General features: G+C 42.8%; 1 protein-coding gene across 2 annotated transcripts; it reads right to left on the minus strand.

Annotated features, from left to right (window-relative positions):
* Window positions 1-2,079: 2,079 nt before the first annotated feature.
* Window positions 2,080-22,388, minus strand: AVPR2 (arginine vasopressin receptor 2). 2 transcript variants are annotated; one of them, XM_088474762.1, is made up of 3 exons: window positions 22,348-22,388; window positions 13,083-13,965; window positions 2,080-4,103 (listed from the first exon to the last, which is right to left on the minus strand). In XM_088474762.1, the coding sequence occupies exons 2-3, from the start codon at window positions 13,963-13,965 to the stop codon at window positions 3,898-3,900; spliced, it is 1,089 nt and encodes a 362-aa protein (XP_088330888.1). In that variant the 5' UTR covers window positions 22,348-22,388; the 3' UTR covers window positions 2,080-3,897. The 2 variants fall into 2 exon arrangements, with proteins under 2 accessions (XP_088330888.1, XP_088330319.1); XM_088474193.1 differs by lacking the exon at window positions 22,348-22,388 and having other exon boundaries at window positions 13,083-14,037.
* Between the last annotated feature and the right edge of the window lie 722 nt (window positions 22,389-23,110).

Here is a 23,110-nt window from a genome sequence, read left to right on the forward strand (position 1 = left end):
TGCTGAGAAAGCAGTGGCTATACCCCTGTGTGTGAAGTCACCAATCTGTACAGAGTATGGGGGAGATGTATCAAACCTTGGAGAGAGATAAACTGAAGAGAAATAATATACCAACCAATCAGCTTCTAAATAATTTTTTAAACACAGCCTGTAAAATGGCAATTAGAAGCTGATTGGTTGGTACTTCATCCCTCTCCAATTTATCTCTCCCCAAGCTTTGATACATCTCCCTCTGGGCGGGATGTACTATGCATCGCATTCATACATTCCGCCACTTATCGGGCGGAATAATATCACCGGTATGTACCTAGAAATATATTTAAAATCACAAAGGACATCTCTCCCGGTAATAACTGTCCTTTGTGATAGAGGGACTCCCTGGTTTTTGACCAAGAAGTCACTCAGGCGTCATTCTGCATGCCGTGGGGGGTGCTGGGAGGGAGCCAATTGAATCCCCCTCAGGGGGAAATGTGGTAAAAAGCCCATAGGCTTCTATTGGGTAATACCATCTAAAGATGGCGTTACCCACTGGGGCCAAGCTCTGGAATGTATCACATTCTTGAGCTTGGTACATATGGAAATGCGGTCAAAACGCAGAAAATGGGGGTTATCAGCATTTTGACCGCAATATAGGCTTTAGTACATCCTGCCCCCTATGGGGTCTATTTACTAAGCCTTGGATGGAGATTAAGTGAACGGAGATAAAGTACCAGCCAACCAACTCCTAACTGCCACGTCACAGGCTGTGTTTGAAAAAAATGACAGTTAGGAGCTGGTTGGTTGGTACTTTATCTCCGTCCACTTTATCGCAATCCAAGGCTTAGTAAATAGACCCCATATGTCTCTTACTTAGATGCCTACAAGTCAATAACTCAGGACTCAATATTATCCAAAATGATGGAAATGATGTCAACTTTATGAGATGCATTTAGTTAAATATAAACATTATAAACATTTCAGGTATATTATTTATCTCATTAGTGCACATGTTATTAATGTCCAAAAGAATGCATTTATCTGGATTTATCATGTATGAAATATATATGAGGCATAGGTAACCATTGAAGATGTAATGTTGTCATGCACCGTTCCATTACAACTCTGAAATCCTGTCATAAATAAAAATAAAGTGAAGGGCGTAGCTATAGTAGGTGCAGGGAGGTGCGGCTACTACGGGTCCGCCCTCCCCTTCCACTCAGTTACACTGCCAGCGGGCGGGCGCTCACCTTCTGAGCCCCGTGGGTAGCTTTTCATTTTCTTAGCAGTGTGCTCTCCCAGCCGGCTCCTGATGCTGTGAGGAGGCGTGGCTGTGCTGAGCCTGCTGCCTGCTGGGACATCCCCAGATCACGGCCCACAGCCAGCCAGGCCTCCTCCCAGCATTAATGTGGAGAGATGGAACTGGCCGGAACTGAATATGGGCAGCAGCACAATGCTCTGAAATGTAAAGCCGTCCCCAGTATTTAGGAAGTGGGCGCCTGCCGTGGATGGCGTGCGGGGAGGAAGGGAGGGGGGCATGGGGCCCGTGGAAATTTTGCTATGGGGCTTCCATCGGTCTCACTACGTCTCACTACGTCCCAGAACTTGTAAAACACTTGCAGTGTATTCCTATGTAATAATATTAATAGACCTTTTCAATCAGTACATCAGATACATTTTTGAATATAGTTTTGTACTTGCAAATCTCTAAGCACTTTTAATAGTTAGCTTGCATGAAAAAAGGACCAGTAACAAACGATATTGAGCAGACACACTAACCAATACGTCACCCGACATGTCTGGCCGCAGGAACCTGTAGTGACGTCATTGTCGGCTGATCCTTGGCCAGCATATGGGTTGGTTGGCGGTATGGCCGTACACACCGCCAGATGTACCAATATATTGGCATCGTCTATGCTCCACAGCTGACCAGATATGTCTGTGAACTACGTAATTCACAGACATATTCATTTATCAACAAGTTTTATCACTCACAACGAGTGATAAAACTGGCTGCGTATGATAATGGTGCTCCAGCCAATCAGCTCCCAACTGTCATCTGTTTAAAAAATGACAGTTGGGAGCTGATTGGTTTGAGCACCATTTATCATACACAACGAGTTCTATCACTCGTTGTGAGTGATAAAACTTGAGGCCCATTATCTGTACACACAACCCGATGCACTATGCGATATGTCGTTCGACAGCTGAACAAACTAAATATCACATAGTGTGTACCCAGCATTACTGTCTCACTTCTCTCCATACTGTACACTGACAAATGGCATCATCGTGACCAGTGAGATCCCTAAAACACCACTGGAGCTGGGGAAAGGTTAACCCGAAAATGGAAAGGATGTGAGAACATTTGTTAATAATGGCAAACCATTAACTAAAGAAAAGATTACAGGAGATTACATGAATTTAAATGTCTATACTCAATGAGAGTAAAAAAAAAATCATATTGAATTATCACATTATTATAATAATAGGATTTTCAAATGTGTGTGTTTTTTTTTCTAGTTATTTATTGTCAGTTTTTGTCTCTTTCTAAATAACTACGTATATGTGCCCTGTATTTTTATCATATTCAGAAGGAATCCCTGTGTTAAGATTGTTTTTTTTTTTTTTTTTAGAGCAGGTTCTGCTCAGTCAATCATGCTTTATGAGACAGTGTTTATTTCTCTCCCAAAATAAGTGTATTGGTGCATATGTGAGCAAATCTATTCATTGGAGCACAACAGCCAAGTGATTTTACATGACAACCATGTAAATGTGTTATCCGCTAAGTGTATTTAACAATGAAGAATCTGTACATTGAGTACAGCCTCCCAGCATCCTACAGGGATTCACATATTTAGGGCAGAAGGCAGACATCTGTTAGTGCGATTTATATGGCACCTTAGTATAGTTTAAATATATAATCCCCCTTAACGTCCTGACAGCCAGATATTTCCTTACTACAGTACAGTCCTCTCTGGCAGTAAACAGTGATGAAAGGAGCCTAATTAAAAGTAATTTATTCTGTACACGATAAGCCCTGCTGTAGACTGCACAGATTCCGTTAAGTATATACTGTGTAGATTAAGTATCAATTTGTGATGAAAATAAAACATTACTTGTGAGCGTAGTTCATTCTTTACTCAGTAAATTCATATATCTATATCTCAGAAAATCACAAGTGTGTGAATATTCAAAGAGCAAGTGTCCTGCTCCAAATAAATAGCAATCAATAATAAGTCCATCTCTTCATATGTTACAGGAAAGTTGACAGCGATTTAGTTTTTTTGTTTGTTTACATTATAAGACTTTAAAACTGTAATGAGACACGTTGTTCACCTTCACACAATGTATCACGTGACTGTAGTGTGGACATGTATTCCATTACTAAAAAAATATTTGATGCTGTTCGTAGAGATAGGAAAGTCACTGTGAATTCTTGCACTTGGGATTACCACACAGCAACACTTCATTGAATTTGCTTTGGACAGTACAGTAAAGGGTTTAATGGTAGTCCTTTGTTGGGCTGTTGGTTGCACCCATGGCAGGTCCATTATTTCTTTATGCATGGAAAAGCTTCAGTATACAGTACCATTTCCCCGAATAACTGTTCCTTTAACATGACATCTGCATACTAATGTCTTGTGTGGTATAACAGATATATCTGTTTCCGTCATGTTATAGACATAAGGTGCAGCTTGAAAAAAAAAAAACATTTTTACAGAGAAGATAAAGTTGTGATCACGTACAGATAATCTATTCCTTTATCTTAGATAGGTTTGAGAATCCATTTTTTGAGCATGGGTGACTTTTTCACCATTGTCCTCCTTATTTATTGCCACAGACTTCCTACCTGACCTATGTGCATATGACACGTCACTTGTGGTACAGTAATGCCCTCACATGTCTGCCAAACTGTACTCAATACAGTGACTCCTTGGGTAAGGTGGTGGAACCAGTGAAACAAGAATCTTCAGGCAGGGAGTTCTTGCGTTGTTTTGTCCTACACCCACAACACAGGATGGCTTGTACGTCTTTGGAGACGCTGCTGCTGAAGATGGTGTAGATCCAAGGGTTGGTACAGCTGTTCAAACTAGCCAAAATCATCAGGATCTGAATAGCAGAATCTGCAGAAAGAAAACATCAGAGTAGCCCATTATACAACTGTATGTATATTTTTAAAATAGATGCTGTATGGTTATGCCATTGAATTTTTACATTTAAATGCAACTTGAGCCCGTCCTATCTAATGACAGAGAAAAGGATCTCACACCTGGTAGCTTTACTACTTGCCACTATGATCAATGTTGTGAATCTGAACGCTCTAGGAAAAGGGTTGCAGATTCACAATTTGGATCACAGTGGCAAGTGGTGAAGTTACCAGGTGTAAGATACTTTTCATTGTCATTACATAGGACGGGCTCAAGTTGCAAACATACCTATATAGAGGTGGGAATTTTTCTGATATAGTATTTAATAAGAAAAAAAAAATTCCTTTATTTGTTTTTACATTTTCATTGTTTTAATATAGTATGTAGTTTAATTAAAATTTTATTGTATTATATGCACATGCTTGAATAAAGAAAAATTTGTTAAAAAGAAAAAGTTGTTAAAAAAAGAAATAAATCCAATCTGTGGATCATTGGTATCATCCTATTTCAATAATATACTGAGCTTTTAGACAACCCCTGATGAAGTCTTATAAGGAGACGAAACATGTAGGATAAAGAGGCTATAAGGATAGACAATCAAACTCTGAACCCTAGAATAAGGGTGGAAACATCTTATACCTTGAGATTGGAATGTCTGTAACTAACTGTGATGTAATTTGTATTGTGAAAAATGTGTTTTATCCAAATACATTTTAAAAATATATATTTTAATTGTAGTATTGGGGTTACAGCCCTATGGTATTATCTACTGAATTTTGGGTATAGCACAATTGGTATTGTTATTTCTTGGGGCAGGTTTATAACTTCCAGATACCCCTAGAACTATTTAATCCTTGTCAGTCACCAGAAAATCTTCAGATAATCAGCTAGGAAATAGAGAATATCAGCTTTAGTTTATTGTATATGCACCCTCTAGTGATTTGTTTGTGAATGTTATTTCGATAGGCCCTCACTATCAAGGGTCTCACAGAGAGGAGCAGTTGACTTGTACCTATAGGCTCAGGATAAAGGTATATTTATATTTTTATATATATATATATATATATATATATATTATTATTATTATCCTTTATTTATATGGCGCCACAAAGGTTCCGCAGCGCCTTACACAGTACATAAATGAGCACACAAGAAAAACAGTTAATAGTACTACAAAACAATGCAGGACAAGGACAAAGTTATAAACTCAGCTGCAAAACACAAGCAGCAGGACATGAGCAACCAGGTGTTAGGTGCCATTGTGGAGAGTTAGGAGTAAATTATACTATAAGTAGGGGGAGGAGAAGCACGTGAGGATGAGGGCCCTGCTCGTGAGAGCTTACATTCTAAAGGGGAAGGGCAGACAGACAGGGGCGACACAGAGGGGTAGATAGTGAAGAAGGAGCATGGAGCAGTGGGTTAGGATATGTGCTGTGGAATGTGTGTGTATAAGACGACCTGATGTTATGTAAAAATTAAGTCCTTCATACATCTATCTCTATGATAGAAAATACATTGTTTGTGTTATTTACATGAGAGATGTACAAAGTAAAGTAGAAGCACTTTAATTTGTGTGTTACAATTTAGCATCTATATACAGCCTGACAAGAAATGCAGCTATTATGGGACTGTCCCGCCATCCTAATACAGTAGTGACTACTTTAGTTCCAGCTGCTGTGTGCTATGCCATGCTCCTGTGAGTGGGTGCATCTCACATGCTAGACCCACTCACAGGAGCATATACACAGTACATATATATATATATTTTATATTTTTTTTATTGGTGCCCATGCAGAAGGGGGAAGTCCAGGTGATGGGGCATGGTGCAGCAAAGTGAATCATTGTAGCACAACCACCTGGAAATATGGGCAGCATTTAGCCCAGTTGTCCCCCATATTCCAGGAGAGTATGCACCACATTATTAAATAAGCAATCTTGATAAAAAGCTTAATGTGTTAGAGTTGACACCACATCATAGGCATTTTAAGAGGGGGCCTTTGTGTAATCTCCATTTAGGCCCAGCTCTCTGGCCCTGGCGCTTTTTTCCTTGTTGATTTTTCTACTGTGAATATCTCTGAGAAAATGGCATTGGCACCTTTTCCAGGTGATATCGGCAGTGTTGGCAGAAAGGATATGTATTGTCTATAGGTGCAGGGTGTTGTGGACCCTCCTCGACTCAGGGGCCCGTGTGACCCACACACCCTGCACCAATCATAGATACGCACTTGGGTCACATGAGGTTTTGATAAACTTACATATTTACATAAAAAAAAACACATATTACTTCACTAGATTATTTGTAGTTCATTTTTTGGAGTTAAAACCGTCTGATTGGTCTCTTGCAGGAATTATGCCCTGTCCCAAAACATCCATTCATGTTTCTGCTTTCTCTCTGTCACTCCTCATACATTTGTCTGCATCCTTTGGCGGTATCCTTAACCACAGTCCTTAATGTCATATGTTGGTAATCAGTGTTGTGGACATTGTCGTCCGATGGATAAAGAAAGCTTCTCACAAAAAGTGCCCAAGTTTCAGCCACCGACGCATTCCGCTGCTGAACCTTGGCACAGGGCACTTTTTGTGAGAAGCTTCTTTATCCATATGATGACATTGGCAGCGTAGGACCATTGCTAATTAGGATCCCATTCAACAAACACAACAGAGCGAGTAAAACACTTTAATAGCTGGACTGATATTCCCCACAGGACATATATTTCTTGTTCACGAACTGCCCATTGAATAGTGCCTAGGCTCCATTTATTGAATATATCTACTATGAGCTTTATATTTTAATATCTGTAATAGTCTGTCAATATATGTATTGTTTTTTCACCTTGTGAATTTCAGCGCTGTTTTTTTTCTATATCTGTATTATATGTATTAAGGAGACTGACTATCTCTTCTATAACAGCGGCTTTGGAGAAACAACACACAGCAGTGCCCGTACCTTATTATAATTATTATAATAAACACTTATCCTTGGGTGATGCTCTGCCAGAATATGGGGCATATTTATCACAATCCGCATTAAAAATGCGGATATGATAAATATTTTTAGCGGAAAGGCACAACGTGAAATTTTATATTTTCACACAAATTTACTAATCCTGTGAGCCCGTCCTGCTGAAGAGCTGGAACCAGTGCGATAGCGTAAAGTTATCACGCCTCTTCCTGGTTCGGGTCCTCAGTGCTTATTGCGCATGCGAGACCAACGGCCGGCGCATAGGTCACCAGGGGCTGATGGTGAGAGATCCATAGTACATCTGGGGGATCCTTAATATTTAGGGGAAGGGGCCCTAGATTGCACACCCTAAGCACAATGTGAGGTGCTACTTGCTGAGACTTGTAGTGCTGCAAGCAGAAAAAGAGACAGATGCAAGTGCACACTCTATCTATGCTGAACCTAATAATTATACTGCTAAATTGCATCCAAGAGGTTCTTAGCATAATAATGGCCATAATTATGGGTCTGCCCACCGGGTCCAGGTTGACCTCTGTCAGGCAGGTCCCTAACACTCCTATGGAACAAATACAGGGCACAGGACCCCCCAGGCCAACCCAGCAGAACCGTCCCATGGCATCACACTAGTGTGAGATTTAAAGTGAGGGTTAAAGAATCCTTAATATTTGCGGGTACTTCCCAAAAATGCCTGTTTTGGGGGAAGTTCCCGCAAATATTTAATGATAAATAAGCCACTATAAATCCTCACAAAATTCTACCCTGTAATAAATATAATCAGCTCCTCTACACACATTCTGGGACAAGGGTTCCTGACAATAACAGAGACCCTGATGAATCTCGAACAGACCACGAAGTCCCTTCAAACATCTCAGGAATTTTGCACATGGGCGAAACTGCAGAAAATAGAGGACAGCTTATCAGACTAGATGGAAGTCATCAGCTTTCGTGTAGGCGTGAGCAAGGATTATATATCCACAGGGCTGTAACTTTGGGCTAGTGTTTGACTACATCTGAGGCCAAATCCAACAGGAACACCTACTGAGTGTTTGGAGAAGGACATGGATGTTTATTGGGGTTTTGAGGCTCAGAGTTTTGTATAAAAACATTCAAAGGCGTGGAACTTTATTCTCACCCGTGTGTGTCCGGCAGCATGACTGGGCATTAACCTGTTTCGTACCAGATAAATTAAATATTTCTTAGTAAATTGCAACTAATGATTTGTTGTAAATATAATTTATACATTCATAGATTATAAAAAAAAAATAATACGGATTGCTGCCATTTATCACAAAATAAGCATTCTATTCAATAATTTTCTTCTGTTATCGTTTGCATGGGGAAACTTATCTCGGGCAAAACCTACCAAATCTTATTGCCGACAAGGACTACCTCACTAAGCTCACCTTCTCTAGTCAGCCGATGCAAACTGCTCATCCGCAAATGCTAATATCTTTCTCCGCAAACTCATGCTCTTTGGCAGAAATCTAGGTGCTTATGTGCTTATGTACAAATCAGGGAAAGGTACTACCGAAGCTGTTTTTGCAAATGACCTTCACTGTGTGTAGGGTTCACTAAGTGCCTACCAGGGGGGCTTGCACAGAAGCTAGCTCTATGGTGGTGCACTCCATTCATTTCATCAGAGCACGTACTGTACAATCTTCTGTTTACTTAACATGTTCCGCAATGTTGAGAAGCTTGCAGAACACTTAATAAGAACGTGGGAGCACAAGCATTTGGAGGTGTCTGCAGTGTGGTACATTGTTCTGCAAATGTACAACCACTTAAATATTAAATGGTACAAACCACATGAGTTATTACTTAGCTTAGTTCAAGCTGTCTAGTTTATAAAGCGAATTAAGGGTAATATAATTACCTATTGCGCTGCAGCACAGTAACTGAGACAGCGGGAAAAGCTATTATCAAAATAAGTGCCGTTTCCAACAATAAAACAGGAAAAACTGAAACATTGTGCACAATTTTACTTATCTATTTACACAAAGCTATATACAGGTATTAGAAGTTATTCTGTTTTAGTTGGGTGTAAGGAATAATTGTTGTGTCATACCACTGCTGTCACTAATGGCCCTGCTATTGTCACTGCAGCTATTGTAGGTGATATCTTTGGGACAATTGATCAATGAGACATCAGCAGCAGGGAATTGGTATGTAATTTCGGCTGTCAGAATGCCTCCTGTCAAAACACCGACAGCGGCATCCTGATGGTTGATGTCCCGACAGGGGTGGGGTATACTTACCCTTCCCCCTTCTCCCCCTAACCCTTCCTTCTTGTAGCCTAACCCTAATGCGCCCCACCCCTCACCCTAACCCTAACTTTCCCTGTTAGTGCCTAAACCTAAGTCTGCCCCCTTCGTGCCTAAACCTAACCCTCCCCCCTTAGTGCCTAACCCTAACTCCTCCCAGTGGTGCCTAACCCTATCCTCCCCCCCAAACCTAACGCTAACCACCCCGCTATGGTACCTAAATCTAACCCTCCCCCTCTGCAACTAACAACTAAGACACCCGGACTTACCTGGTTCGGGCTGGCGCCTGTCTGGGTTCCAGCGTCGGGATTAAAATAGGCATCGGTATTTTGACACCTATCTTAAGTCCCGTGTCGGACTCCAGCTTCGGGATTCAGACCGGCGGCATGCCGTCCACCGGCCTGCTAACTACATCACAGCAGCAGGAATGGCTGCAGAGTGGTGGGGATATAGTGGATGTTTGTACCACCTCTTTATATTAGTATTTGTTGGACTTTATGATTTGGTGTCTACTGAAGAAGAATATTTTAAATACAGGAACATATGTTATAATCAAAATGAGAAAATATGACCGCATCGCACATGATTAGATGTACCAGACAGGGCTGTAAACAAGGGGTGTGCGACCGGTACCGCCACCCAGGATGGAAGGTATAGGGGGATGGCACCGTTGCTTCCCCGACGGCACCCAACCACACTGCCCTACCTTGCGGCACCCCGCTGCAAGGAAAACTGCAGGGTGCATTCTAAGAATGCGCCAGACAACCACTTTCCTGCAGCCCCCCTGGCGCATGCTGTGTGACATCATGATGTCACATGACTCAGTGAGGGCCAAAGCAGGGCGCACATTTGTCCTGCTATGCAGTGGTACCATATGAAGAGGGCCGTGTGCAGCAGACTCCCCCATACCTGTTGCCAGAGGCCAGTGTGTCCGTGCAGCACCACCCCCATACTTGTGGTATGTGGTGGCATCTTTCCGCCAATATATTTGTAAAGATGGAGTGTGAGCAGAAGACTGCAAAGACTGTGGGACAGTGCTATCTCCTATGTCAGTATCATCTTTCTGAATACATTGTGGGAAAGACGTTATCGGCGGGAGCAAGTATTGGGTAGTGCATCATGAAAACACTGGCAGACCTCTCCACTGCCTGGTTTAGGGCTTGATCCAAATGGCACGTGTGCATTGCACCCATTGTAGATAAGTCACTGACAGGGTTGGACTGGCCCACAGGGGTACAGGGGAAATACCCGGTGGGCCCCACTGCCTGAGGGCCCACCACCCTACTTTAAGGTGACAGGTTCCAGACCTCAAATCATTCATTGTTACTCTATTAGACGGTCAGTTACCGGGTGGTATAGTACATAGGTTAATTTCTATAGAAACTACAACAAGATTTGCCTATTGGTTTGCCAAGCGTCTGTGATTGCTGGTCACATCCCTTAAACATGGGCCTCTACTACGACATTCCCCTGGTGGGCCCTTCATGCCCCAATCCCACACTGGTCACTGAGTTCTACCCGCACAAATTAAAAGTGTCCCTGGAGATGGTTAAGTATCGGTAACTATGAAATGCCTATGCAGTAAAGTGGTAATAAAAATATAAGGATATTCTATGATATATTAATGGTGTTTATTTTATGTTTTTGTTTATCTCATTATATTTCTATTTATTATCACTTTTGTTAAGATTTTTGACCATTGCCTCATTATTTACTTTTTTTTGTAGCTTTGGGAAACTGGCAAAAAGTAATGCAGGACAAAAGGTTATCTTGGAAGTTAGAGCATGCACCCAGCGTTCCCGTTCCTCACTGCGACTGTCTCTTGTGCCTTGTTTATCTTTCCCAAGTTACATCTTTCTCCGGCTCATCATCTCTATATAGAATGAGAAACTTACATATTGTGACTGATGGCCAGGTCCTTTAAGGCCTAAGGGCTATGGAATCGAAGTATACTCCAAGCACACATCATACTGGTCCCTGATCTAACACTCTATTCTCACATGGTTGCCGTCTTTTCACAGGTAGCGTAGAATGTTTATGTCAGTGAACCATGCAGTGGAACTGCTGTCAGGTATTTAGACCGTCGGCATCCTGTCAGCCGGGATGCTGACTACATTCCCCTTACAGATATATCTGCAGGTGATGGTTGTTCATACACACTGAACAACCATCATCTGTCTTCTGGCCACGGGTCCCTCTGGCCGGGGGGTGTCACGCCCCCTCCCAACAGCCTCCGCTGCAAGTGTACGGTGATCTTCTTAACGCCTGTACACACAGCACAGTGGCCCAATATATCTGCAGCTGCAGCATAGCCGACGCCATATGTCTGTGAATGACGTCGTTCAAAGACATATCGCTGGTACACACTGGCCGACGCACACAAGATATATTGGTTGATCAATTGATCGGCCAATATATCTGTCAGTGTGTACCCAGCATAAGTGCAGCTATTTGGCGTAAACCATTTTGTTGTTTATGTTTTTTTTGTTATTATTCGTTGGAAAATAATAAGAAGACTCAATTAAACTAAAAATTAAGATCTAACAATATGCTTGTAAAAATAACGCACTACACCCATATGCCCATAGCATATGCCCCGTATCTACATCTGGCGTACTTACAGTACACCCAGAACACTTACAAGCAGCCAGGTCATAAGCCCTAGAAAATATATATATTTTTTTACTATTTATTTTGATAGTAAAAAGTAAAAACACATTCGCTATTTGGTTTGACTTCAATAAAAGACCATCTATAAAAACAGCAGATATGGGGGTAAATTTGTGAGAGTTTTTAGAAGTGAGTTTTCAGATTCTACTTAACTAGCACCTTCTAGAAGATAATAGCTAGAATCTGATTGGTTGCTACAGGCAACATCACTTTTAAAACTCACTTCTAAAAACTCTCACTTTAGTAAATGTACCCCATAATGTTCCTCACCATGTGCAAATGAAAGTAGGTGAAAAAAAAAGTTTAAAATATGTCCACAAAATCATATAATATATGCAAGATCATTGAAGTAAGCACCTATCAGCTTCAGAGCATACATCCCAACATTTGAGATCCTAAAGACGGGCCCCCTGAGCTTGCCCAAAAAGTGGGCATGACCTCATTCACACTAGGACACGCCCGCTGTCTGATGGTGTTTTGGGGGAGTGACCGTATGTCACGCCTCCTATTTTACATCATGCTGGGGGCGCCTTCAGCCTCCTCCCTGCATTAAATGCATCCATTCAGCTTTACTGGCACCACTTCTCTATGCTTAGCAGAGCAGAGCTGCGGTGGTGCCAGAATCCACACTGCAGCCCGCGGGACATTGCAGCCCGCGGGTGGGACAGCAGGACAGTGCCTGAAAAACTGGCCTGTTGCGCTGAAATCGGGACAGTTGGGAGGTAGGTTCAGAGGTGTAATTGCAATCAGCTAATGGGAAGCTGTTAACTATTACTGAGGAACGTCATCATCGTGTATTTTCACCAGCCCTCGTGCAAACGTGATTGACATGGTCACTTATAGGCGCATCTGCATCTGTTCACAATAATGAGAACTGTACTTGGCCTATGTTAGACCCCTGCCTTCCCTCCCCTGTCCCATATCTTCTGAGGCAAGATGGCGCAAAAGCCACACTGTGTCCATCACCAACAGCACGTGCAACTCAGAATCAGGGACATTATCTTTAATAATCGATGCTACCTCCCCAATTCACATGCATGCAGAAAGGACAGTCATACTTACGGCTGGTTCCTGAGGCTTCGTTCCAGACGTTCCAAAGTTGAGCAATAAAAAATGGAGTCCAGCATACCACATATATGAGCACAATAGCGAGTGTCATCCTCACAGTCTTGGACATGGCATTGGTCACCCCGGAGTCTGACACTGGTGGCATACCATTCATACCACCAATCAGCTTTCCTTTTCTCCTTGACCCCGGTGATCTCTCTGTCCCCAAATACAGGCTATGGTGAATCTCTCTGAAGATTAGCACTTGGCATGTTGTAATAAACATAGCGGGCAGTATAAGGACTGCCAACGTTATCCAAGTCACATAGGCTTTAACACCCCATGGCTGCACAAAACTGCCCCAACAGTCGTACACCCCCGGTTTGACCTCTGTTCTGGAGAATATAAATATCTGTGGAAGACTGAGGATTGCAGAGGCCACCCAAGCCAAACAGACGGGGATGTTCCACCGAGCCGATCCCTTCTTAAAAGTCATCATTGGCCGACAAATTGCCTGGTGCCTGTCAAAAGTCATGGCCACAATCATGTACGAGGAGGCAAACATCCCCACGACCTGGAGGTATCTCACAGACCGGCAGAGGAAATCTGGGCCTTGAAAGCGGTCAATGATGTCCCAGATAAGTTGCGGTAAAACTTGGAAGAACGCCACCACCAAATCCGCCAGACAGAGGTGAATCATAAAGGTGTGCATGAGGGCATTGTGCTTCCGTCGTCTCAGGAGAGTGAAGAGGACAAGACAGTTGCCAAAGGTGGCAAGACCGAAGACGATTGTGAGAAGAGCAATGTTCCATTGTGCTACAAAAGGGTTTCTTTTGTCCAAGTCTTCACCAGTGCTATTGGTACTAATACTAGCAAAAGGGCTATGGGTCACCGACATCTGCAAAAAGAAAAAACAAACAAAAAGGAACAGGATGAATTTAATTTGCACAGGTACAGTATTTAGCATCAGAGTATACTAATTATATATGAAATTAACTTGACGGCGAAAACTTTTCACTTTCTTGTTTCTCTTTTACTAACTTTGAAGTTAGTGACATATTACTAAATCACCTGCAGTCAATTGAACAGACCGGCATGGCAATTAATTGTATTATATCGCCAAGTTAATCACATCAGACAGGAAACATCTCTCTTATAAGTTATAACCATTTTAATTGACAATTCTATCATCAGAATAATTTCTGCTACATAAATCTGTTCACAGCATACAGAAGTAGGACACATGGATGTGTTTTAGCACAGAGGGAACTGCTCTGTCTTAGCTTTGCTTAAAGAAGAACCCCAACCAGAAAAAAAATTATACTGTAGCACTCACTCTTCTCTATCTAGCAGAACCATGTGGGTATGGTAACCTCACCATTTTTTTGAGATACCGATCCCAGATTCCTGTCCAGTTTTTAATATTAAATGTTGTCGATACTTCAGCTATTTCTTGGGTTAAGAATACGGAATTGAAAGCCTGGGCAGCCATCTAATCACAGGTCTTGACACTGGACTTCTACAATTCTAAGTTCTCCTATGTCTTTGGGAGGTGGCTATAGTGAGCAGTATCACACAAATAATGGGTTTCGCAAGCACTAGAACGGTTTTGCAAGTTAGGGAGAGTACCATGTCATAGTATAGGTTTTGGTGTAGGTAGCGTGCTTCTTTACGCTAGCCAGAAAAATCCATTAAATCAACGTGGTTTGTTAAAAGTTAAAACCAAACTTGATTGCCCTCCCAGTCTGTATTTAATACCATTATTTAGGTCATTAAGCGTTTGGCTGAATAACCAAATCACACCATGTATTTAGTTTTGAAAAAATTGAAAGCTTCACATTACAGTGGGGCCTATTTATTAGAGATGAGCGGTTCAGTTTTGCTGAAAACAGAACACACCCGACATGGTTCGGAACACTTTAGGGTTCCAAGAAGAACTGAGTCCCGACTCGGGTCTTCTCATCAAGTTCGCAACTCAGGTCTACAAACCGGATCTCACGTGTTTTGGATTGTATCTAAGTCCCTCCTTCGTGATTTCAGGTGCTGGGAGGTGGTCATAATCAGCAGCAGCTCCTGCCCTCTTACCTGAGGGGGGGCTGCCGCTGCTTCTGGTCCCAGCGCCTGCACAATGAATGTCAGGCACCAGGAAATGCGCGTAAGCGGTGGTAGCGCCGCACATGCGCATAACACTAGACCAGCTTCTCGGGGCTGTATTGGTAGCAGTCCCGAGAAGCCCTGCAGGGCTGCCTGAAAGGCAGAGCAGCAGAAGCCACTCTCTGCTTATGGCAGCCCAAACTGGCAGTCCCAGGGGGAGGAGACACCTCCCTGTGCGTGATTGGCAGGTGGCGCTTCCAATAGGAAGCCACCTCCAGTCACAGTGTAGCCAGTGCAGTCACTGGCTCACTGAAGTGGAGGATTTTACTGGGGGGGGCTGCAGCCTCGCAGCCCCTAGGTAAAATCCGCCACTGGTCATAATTGACTGGAAATGAATGTTATTGATGTTAATAATACTATAGGAACAAAAACAGATCAAAGTTACATGATTTTATCTGTTTTTATCAATTTTTAAAGGAATGCAAAACCGAACCAAAAGACTTGAGGGTGATTTTGCCAAAAACAAAACACAACGATGATTTGGAAACAAAACACGAGGGTCTGCACACATCTGTAATATTTATCAATTAATATTTGTGGGTACCTACAAATATTAAGGATCATCAGAATGTATCTACTGAGGAGCACAGCTGATATTGGAGACAGTGCTGCAATGCCCCGTTTTCCACTGCAAAAGAAGCCCCCACAGAAACCTATGTGGGCTGCTTTCTTCATGATCTTGCCAAGCCTCCATAATGCGAAGCATTCTGGCCCCGGTAGCTGACAACGGCCCTCATTCAGAGCCACTCGCTAGCGGCAGTACGCTCGTTCCGAGCGATGTTCGCACATCTGCGCATGCGTACGGATCGTTATACGCATGCGCGAACCAGTCAGTGCGGCCGAAATTCATGTGCTCGCAATATAGCGAATGCCTGCTATTTTGAGTGACAGAATGAGGCGTATGTGGGTGGTAACAGGGGAAGGTGCCTGAAAATGGGGAGTGGAGATCCGAACGCAGGCGTGCTTAAAGGTCAAAACGGGCGTTTTATGGGTGTGCATAATTAATACAGCAGCGTCATTGACCACGTCACTGGGTTATTTTATAGCCAGAACTGCTCGCAAGATTGTGGTAGCAAAAACCAACCACAAGAATAGCGAGCAGTTCATACGCTGGTCGATGTACTCGATTAATCTAATAAATAGCGGACATGACGTATGGTGCGAGCGGCCAGGGGGCGTTTTTAACAAAAAAACAAGCGTATGTTTTGCTCGCTCGTTCAGACTTAGAGGTGTGAACAGACTGCAATTTGCGAACGGATCATTTGAATAGCCACCCCTTGTTTTTGAACGAACGACCGCAAATAGCGAACGGCTCTGAATCAGGCCCAACATCTGAAAACTCCACAAAAAGTACCAGGAGAGGGATCTATAGTGCACGTACAGTCAGCAGACCGCACATACGCAGTGTCACGGCCAGTCCCGGAAACTAAAAGTGATCACTAATTGGTTCCCTTTTATTTATCACAGGGATGTGATCAATGATTCATCCGAACGGTAGTTGATTTATTTTTGTCGCGAATAGCGTTGATAAAAATTTATAATTATCGGTTCAAATTTGCTGGTCAGCAAAGAGTTCATTTGCAGTACTTATATAAATTGGGATACGCTACTTATTACATAGATGAATAACATTTTCCAAATGATGTGTTTAGCTCCACTTTGTGTACTGTGCATTTACAAGTTTCACCAGAAGAGATTTGTTGTGTCCCTAGTCGCACTTTGCATATGTTAATCGGGGAGAGGTTGTTTTTACTGAATGTGTAATTATCCATGAATCAGGCATTTCCTATGGGTGCATCATCAGAACTGTGCAAGTACCTATTAGATATACCTAATTATAAACTGCATGCTTACTTACATATCGCTGGCTGGAGTTGTTTTGTGTGATTATAGACCAATGTTATCTATATTCTTACAATGTGTTTCTATTTTTGCATATGATAATTACTAAGTGCACCATTGCAAACATTTCAACACAATATCAAAGAAGACATTGCACTCAGAATAGTACAGCTACACACATAATACACACTGTACTCCACATGGCACGACACCTTCCCGGCATGGCATGACCCCAGGACATGATATTGCTGCAATGCTTCAATAAATCAAAAATTCCTATATACATTTTGCACATGGAGGTTTGTTTATTAAGAAAAGTGCAGAATCCTAGCATCCAATTGGGTTGGGTATGATATCCCGGCGGCTGAATAATGATGCCGGAAGCCCGATCATGAGAGATTCCGACAGGGGCGCGTAAATATACTAACCCTAACCCTACTAGTCTGTGCCCGGAGTCTACATGCGCAGAACACCGGCAAAGTGGGCGCTGCGGCCATTTTCCCGGCGATTTCCCTACTGCGCATGCGCAGAACGCCAGGAAAATGCCCGCTGCGCCCACTTCCCAGGCGTTCTGTGTAGCGCCTCTCCAGCCGGTGTGGGACTTCGGAGAGGTAAGGAAGTATGGGTGCAGGGTGTGCGGTGTGGGCCCCCCTGGACCAAGGGGCGCCGAACACCCTGCACCCGTTATAGATACATTCCTGTCCCCATCCAGTTTTATGCATACTTAACTACTTTTTTCATCTCTCCTCTGGGAGGACAGGAGCAAAGGTAAGAAGAAAGTAACTTTGCACCTGGACAAACCATGGTGCAATGCAATGGGTGCAAATACATTTATTATTTTTTGCATGCAGGGCAAATACTGGCTGCTTTTGCATGTAGCCAACAAATACTGGACAGCTTTATTGTTACACTGCAATTTAGATCTGTTTAAATCTAAATCTATTAAATCTAAATCTCTCTGCATATTTTAAATCCTCCCCCCCCTGCAGTGCAGCATGGTTTTGCCCTGGTGCAATTATATGCTCTATCTGGGCTTCCTCCCAAATGAGAAACATGTCGTAAAGACAGATGTATTATCGGGTTGTTTTGACTGATTCAGCAAGGAACGTACGCTAGCAGACGCACGCACCCAGCCGCTGCGAGAATATGCTAATCAATGCATATGTGCGGAGACCGCAGCATAAGAAGCGGACACCGAGCAAAACATACAGCCGCCCACCCATGCTGTGATTGACAGCGTAAACATCGGGAACATCGAGTGCCATCGAAGCTGCGTGTAAGCTAAGGGTAGACCTGACCCTGCCGCAGGACTTGAAAGATTCCTGCATGCAGAGAGACGGCCGCCTGCATGCGGCGCCGCTGTGATTAATTTATGCACTCCCCTGGAAAGGCGTGCGAACGCACAGGCACGCCTGCGTTCGGCCGACCACCTCCCTGTCACCATCCACAAACGGCACTTCCTGTCAATCAGCATCGAAGATCTCTGCGAGCTCCCTGCGTACTCTGAGAGAGCCCTTACCGTACTCAGCAACCTGTTCACGCACGCGCAATGCGACGCATACACATGCACAGATCGCAAACATTGGCTCGCACCCTGCGTTCTCTTTTGCTTGCTGAATCAGGCCCTAAGTGAAGAATAGCTACATCCAGAACCCGGGAAATCAGGAACACATCTGCAGAACACACCTAGGATCTGCCAACTGGAAAAGTGCATATGTCCAACATTGTGGGGACTGTTGCTCCCTAAAGGAGGGGGCCCAATTCAATGATAAGCCAAGCAGTCAGACAATTTCCTGCACTGTGTTATTGGAAGATACAAATAAGTTAACTGGTAAAATTTATGAGCAAACAGACAACATAACAACAATCAGAAAAGCAAGTTGAATAACGTGTGTGCATTCACCTGTGTAGCTCAGTGAGGTATTCACAGACACAGTACTATGGTCTATAAACTCTGCCCAACATTTCTCTGTTTGGCCACTGGGTGGCACTGTTCTATTGCAAACGTTTACTGTACAACAGCAGAAATATTTATCAAGTAGGCAGAAAAATATAGTTATACTTCTTTGGTACGATTGCTTGTTTAAGAAAACATCACCTTAGTGACTCATACTATACTATACTATACTATATACATATCTATCTATCTATCTATCTATCTATCTATCTATCTATCTATCTATCTATCTATCTATCTATCTATCTATCTATCCATTGTGCATAATCTCATATTTTGACCTTGTTATGTTCTTCTAAGCCATTGGCCATTGGTATTGGAGACAGTTATCCCATTGTTTGCATGGAGCAGTGTTGCTCCTTTTGCTAGGGATGCAAAATATAGAACTGCATGATGATATAAAGACATAGCTGAAAACCACACAATTAAACTAGAAAGTAAACACAATGGATTCAGCATACTTGACTACCCCCTGGAACGAATGGAAGGCTCCCAAAAATTGGCTGGCGATTTTAGTTGCCAGGAAAATGTAACCAAGTCCCTTAGATGCTGGAGACAGCTGATGACTCTATTCGCGTTGAATCAAATAGCCCCCCACCAACACTTCGCTTCACAATTCCGGTAATCGCGGCACTGTATAGTGTCGTCATGCCCCCAGACCCGCCCTCTGCAGTTCAAGTTATTAAAACTCCATTTAAATAAAGATAAATTAATTCCTATTTAGTGCAAAAGAATGTGCTGGCTCTATGAAAGTAAATGTTAATAAATAAATTATACACATGTGTTTCCTTTTAAAGAAATACTATAGATTCAATCTTCTTTTTAGAAACAAAAGTTGAGTCCTATATAGATCAATATTTTTCCAGTAACTAAGCAGATGAACATGAGGGGGAATCTGATTGCAGGGAGAACATTTAAAACCATGATCAGAGAGGGAACTTGTAACAGTTTATAGACATACACTGGTACTTTGTAAATGTTTACAAGAACCTGAAACACATTCATAGGCACAACCGGGTGCTTTATAACAAGAAGGTTGAGAAACCCCAGGTAACAAAGGTTCCTGTGGCCTCGCGGGGATATTTGGGACTAATATTAACATACAAACACTTTCTGTCTAATCTTTTAAACGATCCCCAATGGCTGGTTTGACAATCCTGGCGCTTAACTGCTTGAAAAATGTGTTTAAACCCTAGGGTTACTTGGGATTTAGGGCTTGTAAAACCTGAGTGCATGCATAGTTGTAATCCCACTGTGTTGGTTTATAAGGAAGAGCCTCAGGAATGTTTTAGTGTCAGGGAACATGATTGGGGGTTGCAGGAGTTGTGTCATGTATGCTAAATGGATTAACCAGTTTATGCTGCACAACTGATTGTTTGAATATTCACAGGGTTGCAAGTGGAGCTGGAAATAGCAGTACAGATGTTTCTGAGCCAGTGCCAGATCCTATTATAGAGCTATATCATAGAACACATGCTATGGATAATGGGTTTATCAGCGGCAGAGCCGTAACTAGACTTTTTGGCGCCCCCCCCTCATTTTTTAAATAGGGAAATAAGATGGTGCACCTGAGAAAGGGCCATGGCCTCATGGGGAAGGGCCGGGGAAGAGATAGGGGAGGCCAGGAGATGCTGGGGATAAAAGAAGAGGAAGCTACAAGCGAGAATGATAACATACAGGAAAACTGACAGGTCCAAACAGCGCCCCATGCCCAGCGGTGCCCTGTGCCATGGCACAGGTCGCACTACCCTAGTTACAGCCCTGATCAGCGGAGCGGTTGCACTGTATAGGACTGTTCTTGATAACAAAGTAATTATGCTCTACATCGTAAGTGTAAGGCAGGGTATACATCAGAACGATGTGTAACTCGGTCGATGACACGAGATGTCGGTCGGCCATGTACACTGAACGATATATCATGCGATTGCGTGCATGACTGCATTAAGCTGTATGCTGTTGGCCGCCACCGGGTCAACAGCATACAGCAGGGGATCGGTATGCTGGGCGTCGGGCTCCCGGCGTAGGTAAATTGACAGATGTCGGGATTTCGATGCCTGTCATTAGACCCCTGGCGGGATTAGACAGTCGGGAAGCCGGAGGTCGGCATTTCGACCTTCGGCTTCCTGACTGCATCCCTACAGCAGATGGGATGACCCCAATATCGGCGTATGAGAGGGCGCGGTTGTGCGTACACATCAGACGTTGTGTATAATATGTTGCACCTATCCGTGGGATCAGACAACATATCGTCTGATGTGTACCCGCCGTAAGTGACATTTTGCCCAATCCCTCACCCTCTACCCAAATATTTTGTAACAAAGTGATTTCCAGTCCATCCTATTATTTCATTAATTCATTCATATAATGTTATATATAGATCCATAATACTATGGTGATGTCTTCTTGTACAGGGGCCAAAGTACTAGCAATGGAGCCAGCGGCTGCTAGCATATGTATGCACATGTTACTATAATGAATGCGCACAATGGTAGCTAACAAATACAATATAATACAACATTCTAACACCCTTGAAGAACCTTGGACTATATCAACACTGTTTAAGGGCCACCGATGCGTTTTAATAATTCACTTAGAAGTCAAAAGAAAATTTTGAATACACTATGGGGACTATTTTCGAAGCTTTGTTAGGAGATAAAGTGAACGGAGGTAAGGTACCAGCCAATCAGCTCCTAACTGCCAGGCTGTGTTTGAAAAATGATTCGCTGGTACCTTACCTCCGTCCACTTTATCTCCTAACAAAGCTTAGTAAAGAGACCCCTATACCCGTAATTAAGGGTAGGTTTCTACATGAATGTACATTTGCATAGAACATCTATTATAATATTAGTCCTTGATAATATTTATGTAATCACGTTTGCGCGATGACCTAAACGCGTCTGGGGCATGCGTGTGCACGTCACATCTAATGTGCATCCCAGCTCCGACTGCGTGAGGAGTGATGAGCTTGCATGCAGCTGCGAGGACGTGCGACAAGAGGACCGGAGGCGGGAAAGGGATGGGGGGAGGTGACAAGTGCCGGGTCCGTTTACTATCTCCTAATAAAATGACACTATCGGAAGATGACCCAGTTTTGCCATGTGTCTTAGACATCTTGCTTATTTCAAGGGAAACTAAGTTGAATGGAAGGTAGTATTGGTCACAGTGAAAACAGCTTTTATGAGAGCATGCTGGTAGGAGGATACAGGGGAGATGTATCAACCCTTCTTAAGAGGACCGATGGAGAAGTTACCCATAGCAACCAAGCATCTTCTACAGTAGCTCTCATTTTATAGAATGTACTTCTCCTGGCCTGTATGTCTGCCTTACCTTGCTCCGTCAGATATCAGCAGTGCTCTAGTTTCTCAGAGGTGACTTTCCAGTTCCCCAGCTGGAGTTGTGAGATGTACAGCAGATCCTACTCTCTCACTCCCCGGCATCATGTGGCAATAGATACAGTACACACCAATACCTTCACCTTTCTCCTCCCATCCCTGTCACTGACAACTGACCTCATTCTTCTCTCACTGCTCCTCGTAGCCTTTCCATCTGTTTTATACTCTTATTCCAGTTTCATTTTTGTGTTTCTTTTTTATACTTTTCATTTGATTACATTTTGCCCAGCAAATACGTGATGCACTTTTATATTACATGTAAATGATAAGATATTGACTACAGTAGATGTGCTGCAATAAACAATTAGAGGCAAACTAGTATACTGTACAGGCAAATTATGGCTTATGATAATGAAGCAATTGTTGGCTATAAAATAACATTTTAATATTTTTTTTTTAATTTGAGATTGCTGTTCTAAATTTATACTTTTATATTTTGAATCTATAGGGTTCCGTACAGTGGCCTCAATTAGCAATTGGGTATGCATGCAGACCCATCTCAATAAATTCAGCATTAAAATAACTGGTGCTAACATCTGAAAGTATTAGATGGTATGCCAGTGGAAAAAAGATATATATCTATATAGGTTCTATACAGTACGCTGTTTCAAGTCATTAGATTCCTAAACAGATGAGTCATTTGCATGGATAAGGGGCCCATTAATTATTAATCGCATTTGCAATGCAATCTGGGTGCG

This window comes from Taudactylus pleione, unplaced genomic scaffold, assembly GCF_031769625.1.
Source record: "Taudactylus pleione unplaced genomic scaffold, aTauple2 ptg000002l, whole genome shotgun sequence".
In the NCBI taxonomy this organism is placed as follows: Eukaryota; Metazoa; Chordata; class Amphibia; order Anura; family Myobatrachidae; genus Taudactylus; species Taudactylus pleione.

What these genes read in the sequence shown, in the direction of transcription:
- AVPR2 (XM_088474193.1), bottom strand. Translation starts at nt 14,034, where the DNA reads ATGCTAAATACTGTACCTGTGCAAATTAAATTCATCCTGTTCCTTTTT. An exon ending in CGAAGCCTCAGGAACCAGCC is followed by an intron (nt 4,104 to 13,082) that starts GTAAGTATGACT and finishes TTCTTTCTGCAG; the next exon opens with ATTCTGCTATTCAGATCCTG.